This window comes from Buceros rhinoceros, unplaced genomic scaffold, assembly GCF_000710305.1.
Source record: "Buceros rhinoceros silvestris isolate BGI_N320 unplaced genomic scaffold, ASM71030v1 scaffold16410, whole genome shotgun sequence".
NCBI lineage: Eukaryota > Metazoa > Chordata > Aves > Bucerotiformes > Bucerotidae > Buceros > Buceros rhinoceros.
The window spans coordinates 1-8,715 of NW_010389190.1; the positions used below are offsets into that span (position 1 = coordinate 1).

Consider the following 8,715-nt stretch of genomic DNA (forward strand, 5'->3'; position numbering starts at 1 on the left):
ATATAAATATATACTTAGATACTATAATTTGGAGATGTGTGAACATGGGAAATTTTTTTATCCAAATGTCCACTTTCAGCCCACTAAGTGCTCTTAAGATACGAGAGGAATGACATGAGAGCATTTTTACTGCCTTGAAGATCTCTGCTGTCCATAGCGGGACAGACGTTGCCTACAGAAATACAGATTCGAGTAAACTGTGGTTTCTCATAAGCACTTGTGTGAGTACACAGAAACCCACAGTGATTAAACAGTCTAATTGTGAGGGATGATGAACTTAGCTTTTCCTCTGCAAATGGGGTGCTGTTTTGTGTTGTGCTTGACGTACACCGAGAGGTTAGACTCAAAAGTTTAGTTGCTGGCAGTTACAACTGAGACACTGGGAAATCCCGGGATTTTGTAACGTATCAGTAAAGACACAGGGTAAGCGTGGTGGCGAGTTCTGCAGATTCTCATCCTGTTCACACAGGGAGAGTAAAATTAAACTTCACCTCTAGGACAGGTGTAAAGAAAGTAGATGTGTAGGCATAAAAATTTTCAGCGTAGAGTCTAATCTCCAGGCTGAGATGCCAACTCCCCTGTTCCTGTTCTTGTTTCAAAAGTGGGAAGTGCAATACTGCAGGCTAAAAGGGGCAAAGGCATCAGCAGCAAGCAGGCTGTGGTGCCAGGCAGGCCTGGGAGCTTACTAACCACATCAACCTCACTTCTGCCACCGGGCTGAAGTCACCTGGCCATAGCAGCTCTGCCTTGCACCGCCTTGCCCTGTGGTGAGGCGTCTGGCCCCTCTGAGGTCCTCTCCTCTCCTCTCCCTCACTTCTGGGTTCACGCTCACAGTACTAGGCACTCGCGTGGTCCAGTCACAAGGCTGGTGTGAGAGCTGCAGTAAATGATTGCTTTAATTGCACCGCAGCAGAGAATGTGTAAGTTGGGTTCTTCAACAGAGCTACTGTTTAGTGATGAAGAACTTCTTTTAGGCTATTGAGGAGGTGAGATTACAACTATGTAAATGCCACAATAGGTAGGGTCTCTGTATTTCCATATTCAGCAAGGTCTCCATACTTCCAAAATATATTTTTAATGGTTCTGATATAATTTTGATGTTCTCTGCCTTTTCTGTTTAGAGCAAACTCTAGAAAACTGTGAAGAACATTATACTAAATGAAAAGCACAAGGCCATGCATTTATTTTAACAGAAACGTTTCGAACTTCTGCTGAGATCTCTTGAAACACTCCCTATTTTCTGCACCAAAATGACCTTATTGACAATGTAAATTCTTCAATTTGTAACTTTTCAATACCAAAGTGCTACTGCATCTGACTTAAACAAAGAAGCAAAATCATATTAAAAAAAAGAAGAAAACTTGAAAAACAAATGGTTTTAAATAAGTCCAGCTGTTTTGCTGCCTGCAGCCAAGGATCCTTTTGAGTCCTTTTAATTTTTTTTTAAACATCAAACACTGATCTGAAGTCCTGCTTTCAAATACTCTCTGAGTTGACCTGCAATTGTTTCACTCATTTAAGAGGTACATTAAATAATAATCAGCTAATTTGGAACGCACACATGTCAACATCAGCAGTTTGTAATTAATGAGTAGTACAACAACTGCATTCAGACCAAACCCTCAAATAAAATAGTGCCATAAACTTTACAGTGACATCTGATATGTTTGTGCTGTAACGATGGGCAACGATGACGACTCGGTATTGAACATGCTCTTAGTATAAGACTTGCATATTTGCTACAGGACAGAATATTGTGTGCACCAGTTTTAAGTACCCTTCCTCTTCCCTCAGAAAATGGCAGAACCGTTAAGGCCCCTTCTTTGCTATTCTGCTTTCCAGATGAGCTCGACAACCCTGTTCGGTTCAAGTTATTTTGTGATGCATGAACTGATCCATTTTCCAGCTCACTGGAATGTGGCTTTTGTACTGTGCAAAAATCTTGGCTCAGTTGAGCTGGGAGCAAATCTCACACTGATTCCATCGGAGTCACTTCACTCCATCGGAGTGACGGAGTTCACTCTTGCCATGCTAACTGCGTGTCGGCTTTCACTTTTGAAAGACTAGGTGGCCTCCACTGGCTCTGCTGGGAAGCCCAAGGCAAGCTCAGTAGCTGAAGGGGCATGTATTTAGTTAGGGAATATTAAGTTTTCCTTATGAAACATGTACATCCTGATTACTGATCCTGAGGGTCACCACTGGGGATGAGGGAAAAGCAAGGAAGGAGTAGGGAGAGATGACTCCGCTGGGTGGGAAGGCACAGAAATTTACAGGGATTTTGGTGCCTTAATCATTTCAGTGGGAGTTTGGCACCTAAATGTCTTTGAGGTTCTGAGCCCGGTTAGCTGAGTAAAATGAGAGCGAGATAATTGTAAACGGTATTTCTAGGTAACTAGGAGGTCACTTTACCCATCGTTATTCCAGCCTTCTTCAAATGTGATAAATTTGACTTTGGCTGCCAGCAAAAAAGGCTATTGCTGATCTTTTTTAATATAGGCATATTTAAATAATAATAGTATCAACAAATAAGAAAAGTCTAAATATCACGCATAAATATCAATGAACTCATCAAAGTAGTACAGTAGTTGAAAATGACCCAAGGCTGTAGCCGTTATATTAAAAAAAAGGTCCAAGAGAAAAAAAAGTTAAATTAACTCATTGAAAGAGGGGCCGATTCTTTCAGTTGACAAAGCAAGAAAGAAGCAAGCATGATTAAAACAAAAAAAAAAAGCAAAATCTTTTTTTTTTTTCAATTTATAAGGTGCCAAGAGAAATAAAACAAATTAGATGCAAAGCAGGATGAGCTGCATCCAAAACAAACAAACAACAATGACAACAACAAAAAAAAAACCCAAACAAAACAAAACAAACCCCAGCAATAAAAAATTCCATGGTTAGAAAAAAAAAAGAGAACGAATGGAGTCCAACATATAAAACCTCTCATTCACAGCATTGCTAAAACAGAAGCGTTCACAGTTTCCCTCTGGGAATCTTCCTATACTTCCTTACAGTTAATATGTCCATAAGATGCAGTAAACTCACTAAGAATTTCTTTTAGGTTTTAATTCTTAAAAATAGAAGGGAACCAAAACTCTCTTTAGGGCTGTGGAGACCTTCAAGCCCAGGCACGTTAGAAAGCCACAGGCCTGGAAACGGACTGGGTACCTTTCTACCCATCCTTGCTACCTGCAGACCACCAACTCAGGTGTTCTCCTTTCCAGAAGCTCAGCCCCCCGCAAGGGGGGCTTTGCTGGAGCGACGTCGCTTCACCAGGGACTGGCTAATACATGCCACGGCTCCTGGGAGCGTTGACTTCTGGAGGGTTTGCTTCTGAAAGTGATGTATGAACATGGCAGAGCCCATAAGCAAGATGGATGTTTATGGGATACCTGTGGGCACTGGGAAATGGAAAGCATGTTAGTCCTGACCCATAACTACTTAAAATTCATTCAGTATGGTCGCCACACCGCTTCCTCTAGCCTCGCTGTGGTTGCCATGTTAGTGGGGGAGTTGCTGTGGCTCCCTTCTGCCTCGACCACATCACTTTGGTTGGGGAGGTTGGGATTGAGGAGCGTTGATCCTGTAGAGGCGTTGGTGCAGGGGGGGTGGATGCGCGGCGGAGACCGATCTCCCCCCGAGATCATGGAGAACTGATAGGAGCCGGCAGAGGTTCCATAGTAGAGGTGGTAGGAGGGTGAGGTGGTCTGAAACGGGCTGCCCTGGGCCTGCGACGAGCCGGGGTATGGAGGTGGGAGGTAAGTGTGGTATCTTGTGGCCGTGGACATAGCAGACATACCGATTCCTATCCCTGAACTGACGGGCGTTGGCGTGTAGGTGAACGCTCCTGGGTAGTGCATCCGGGGGTCGGAGATGGAGGGGAGTGCGGAGAAGGAGCGGTCGATTCCCACCCGGGGGTCGCTGAACGCAGTCAAGTCAGAAGCACCTGGGTAGTGGGAAAGAGAGACAGAGAACTGTTGACCTGGCAAAATGGAGATTCACCTCTTCAAAGGCAGTAACCAGCATCTAAGTTCTGGTCTATGGTTAACCGAAACAGCCAGGAGAGAGCTGCACCTCACCTGCTCTCTAATGCAGTCATTGCAATGCTCACAGATACGGATGTTTTGGAATAATTTCAGTAAAGCAGCAATTAAAGAGGAGTGTCAAGCTCTCGCCCTGTTTTGTATGTGTATGTGTTCACTCTCGGAGACCTTACAGCACGTGCAATTATTTACACTTCCAGAGTGTCCTAGTCCTCAGTGGGTGGGTGGGGATGAGGGACACAGCTCTCAAGCTCCTTGCCCAGCATCACTTGACTCATCAAGGACAGTGATGGGACCTAAATATAAATTGTCCAGCTTCTGCATAGTCTCTCCTTGAACCCAGTTTCATATGCTGACTCCAATAGGAAGCTCCATGGAGCAGAGATTGTTCTTCAGGAACATGAACGCGTACAGGTGGGGTTTACAGACACAGGCTCAGCCCAGCTCTCAGCGCAGTTCTCCATTGACTCCTAACACTACCAAAGTCAAGATAAATCTGGCTCACAGAATGTCTTCATATCTGGAGCCTCATATAATGTCTACATAGTTGTTACTAACTTCTGAAAATCTTGGCTTAAATGAGTCTGTAAAAAAGGACAACAATAGCGCTGCCTTTTTAAAGCAAAATGATATATTTGGGGGTTGGCCTTTTTTTTTTGCCTTTCATGTGTGCTAGAAGCCTTTCTCGTCCTGTTAAGTGAAATGTTTTATAGGACAGTCAAATTCTGCTCCTCTTTGTCTGACATCAGTGGAAGTATGCCCAGTCCCATCGTCTCCTTCTCTGGTGCTCAAGGATTAAACAAGGGAGCAGATAATGGCCTCTTTAGGAAGGATCTTCATCATGACTCAGATTAATGGAAGGTGTCAGTCCCTAGAGTTGGCAGCTATGCATGGTTATAATAACAACAATAATAATTAAGAAAAAATCTTTCCAGAAGACAACTTCTTCTGTCAGACAAGGCGTGGAGTCTGCAAAAGAGGAGCCATGTGCTGAAGGAAATACTCATGAGAAGAAGCAGAGAGAAAACAAAGTTCTTGGCTCTGACCAGATTTAAAGCTAGAGCAGACACACTCCAGCGCCAAGCTCTGAAAGCTCGTCAATGACACAGCCAGCACACTTTGATGAATTTCTGTAAATTTCTTAGAAAAGCTCTGACGCATGCTGTATGCTTCCTTTTTGAGTTTGCGTTCCATTTGTTTTTATGGAAGATTTTAATGCGATGCTCGAACACATTTCCTTCCCCTAGACCCCACCACCTTCAGATTTAACATGGCAAGATACACCATGGTGTGGAATGGCAGGAGGTTCAGAGTAGCTACAGTTGAGGTGGCATCTGACAACCTGCCAGATTTTAAATGGTACTTCCACACCTCATTCCTGAGAAAGAAATCAAACTTCTTGAGACTGCCCGGACACACCACTTATCAGATGAGGGCTGCTTCCACCCAGTTTGGCAAAAAGCAGGACAATGAGACTTAATGTCAAGATGTTTCAAGTATGTCCCATATTTTTGCTTTTGCTCTTGAGACACCATGTCTTTAGATGGTAGGGCCTAAAACATCTCTCAGATTTGCTCTTTTCTTCTGACAAGAAGAAATTTCTTAGATAGACAGCAAGCGAATGTTACAATAATGAGATTGGGAAGGAAATACTGTGAAAGGTTTTTCTGGGAATACTGAATCACGTAGAATCACAGAATCATCTGGTTGGAAGAGACCTTTAAGATCAACCATTCACCCTGCACTGCCAGGGTCCCTAAACCGTGTCCCTCAGCACCACATCCACACATCTTTTAAACACTTCCAGGAAAGGAGACTCCACCACCTCCCTGGGCAGCCTGTCCCAATGCTTCACAATCCTCTCTGTGAAGAACTGTTTCCTAATATCCAACCTAAACCTCACCTGCCACAACTTGAGGCTATTTCCTCTTGTCCCATTGCTTGTTGTTTGGGAGAACAGACTGAGCTCCCCAATGCTTCACAATCCTCTCTGTAAAGAAATTTTTCCTGATATCTAACCTAGGTGTCCCCTGGCAGAATTTAAGGCCATTTACTCTCGTTCTGTCACTTGTTATGTGGAAGAAGAGACCAGCCCCCACCTCTCTACAACCTCCTTTCAGGTAGTTGTAGGGAGAAGTAAGGTCTCCCATCAGCCTCTTTTTCTCCAAGTTAAACAACTCCAGTTCCCTCAGCTGCTCCTCACAGGATTTGCACCCCAGACCCCTCACCAGCTTTGTTGCGCTTCTCTGAACACACTCAAGCACCTCAATGTCTGTTAATTTAATATAGAAGTAACATTTTGGAAGCGTTATGAAAGACACTTAAGATGTGTAGAGACGAGCCCCCATACACAGAATTAAGACAGGAAAGAAAGAATGCTGACGTGAATGAAGCTCTTCTAGGTTCCTTCACAAGTCATGGAGAAACTACGCCTGCCCCAAGGTAAATCACTTTGACCACCGGCACAAAAAGCACCGACAAGCCCTAATGCTGGTGCTCCACCTCAGTGCCCAGCATGTGCCACAAAAGAAACGCAGCTGTGCAGTCACTCAACAAGTATGCGGCTATCTTCCGTTAGACTGCGCACTCCTGGAGGCAGCCATCACGGAGGCCTTTGGTGCTCGTACCACACGCAGCACAATAAGGGCCCTGGTACACCGTGATGATATTTGGGCACTATGGCAATGCAAAAAAAAAAAAAAAAAAGCACCTGTCAATACTGAGTGCATTCACTCATTTGAGTGCCACACAACAGTTGCCGCACTGGTAAAAGTAAAACGGGATTGACATCTCCATTCGGTCTGATCCATGTATCCACACCTACACGCACACATGCATCAGGCACCCCTGCATAGGGCTTGAAAATCAAAATAGATGGTAAATATTGATTTCAAACAATTTTGTCAAGAAAAATTATTCTTCTAAGTAAAAAACTTGATTAAATAATTTGTTTTACTTGAAACTTTCTGGTTGCTATGAAGATCTTTTCTTGTCCTTCTTCGTTTTCTCCATTTCTGCATTTTGCCAGTGGAAAGGAGTACAAAGGGAGGGAAAGACAGGGAAGAAAAGAAAAAGGAGTCTTTCCATTTTAAAAGAAGAGAGTGTGTCAATGAAGAATGAGAATTTTTATAGAATTTTTTAAAAACAAGAAATTTGCCTTTTTTTTTTTTTTGAAAGGTTTCCTGTATTTTCAGCTGTCTCTAAGATGTAATTAGCACCCAGACGTAACAGATAATTTACTTTCGGCAGGCATCGTCCCCGTGACTCTTTCAAAGCAGGCTCTATACGACAACAATAGGACAGGCTGGAGCATGTTCAAGTGATTCTCTCTGATCTTAGAAGAAGCCCCGAGTATTCAAATGAGAGCAATATGTGCAGCCAAAGAAGATATTTTTGAAAAAGCCATGTGCAAATTTGAATTATATGGCTCTCATTCATTTTTAAAAAATTCCTGCTATTGAACACGTACATATTGGTTCAATATGTCATGGTTAGAGTCAGCAGATGGTCAGCTGGGTTGAGTGTGGTGAAAAGCAGGGGGGTAGCTTTCACTTCCATGCTATATTTTAATGTTGGCTTGTAAAGCTCTGCAGTAAAATTTGACGAAGATATAACAAGACAATCCAGTGCAACACTTAAAATGTCAAACCTCACCATCCTGCATTCGGTGTGTCCACCCATAACCTGCTGCACTCTGGTCTGAATTTAGAGAAAGGGAAGGAAACAGAACTGAAATATCTGTGGCATTCATTTCTTGGCAGATACGATTGCTCTTCAGCACTCCAAACTATTTTTATAGTTCCATACATCTTCGGAGTGCTTCTTTCTCCCCGATTATTTTTCTTTTTTGACAATGATATGTTGGGCCTCAAACCATATTTCTTTACTCTCTGCACAAAATCCAGCCAAGCGCTGGAGAAGGCTTGCTGCAGAAGCCCTGCAACAGGCTTCATTGCAACTGAAGAACAGTTGTGGCAGCACCCTAGGACATTGCAACTGGTTTGCACTGGAGTCAGCCTGGAGGCTGTGGCGAGGCCTTGTGCGGGCGGGACTAATTTTTGGGGTACTTACTTGACAGCCGGCTTGAAAGCTCTGCGGTGAGGGATGTCATGCCACTAGCCCTGCCAGGTGATATTGGCGTGGCGGGGTGCACGGAGGGGGTGGCAATGGAGCCCAGGTACTGGTAGGACTGGTCGTAGGACCATGGTGGAGATGGCTGTACTTGCCTTGTGTCTGCAATGAAAAAGAGACCTATAGGGTGTTTTGAATGACAAAACTTTGCAGTCAAATACGTGAACCAAACCACATGGTGGAAATAGAAGCTTAAATGCCAAGATAATTACATTTCAGTTCCATAATCCCCCTTTGTCAAGAGACTTGCAGATGAATTGCATTCTAAAGTATTATTTGTGCATCTGTGAGTTTTGATAAGTTGATTTTTTAGTGTGAAGCCTTTTGATATTTCACATTGACAGTGGGCAGGGAAAAGCAGTCAGGGAAAACCAGATTAAGCTTTCCAAGGTGAAAGACTATTCATTGCTGAGATGCATTAGTATTTCGGGCTGTTGATTCACAGCCTTTTTAGCCAAAATAGCATGTCTCGAATGGCACCAAGGGGAGAAAAATACTGAACTGTGAGTGTTTCTGTACAAGTGTGCAAGTAGAGAGAGAAAAG

At 43.5% G+C, this 8,715-nt stretch overlaps 1 protein-coding gene across 1 annotated transcript; it reads right to left on the minus strand.

Annotated features, from left to right (window-relative positions):
* Positions 1–2,969: 2,969 nt before the first annotated feature.
* On the minus strand, positions 2,970–8,291 carry LOC104491047 (runt-related transcription factor 1-like; the record flags this gene model as incomplete). Its single annotated transcript, XM_010133409.1, has 2 exons — positions 2,970–3,943; positions 8,112–8,291. Coding segments are annotated over 2 exons (674 nt in total), but the record flags the coding sequence as incomplete, so codon positions are not given.
* Positions 8,292–8,715: the final 424 nt, after the last annotated feature.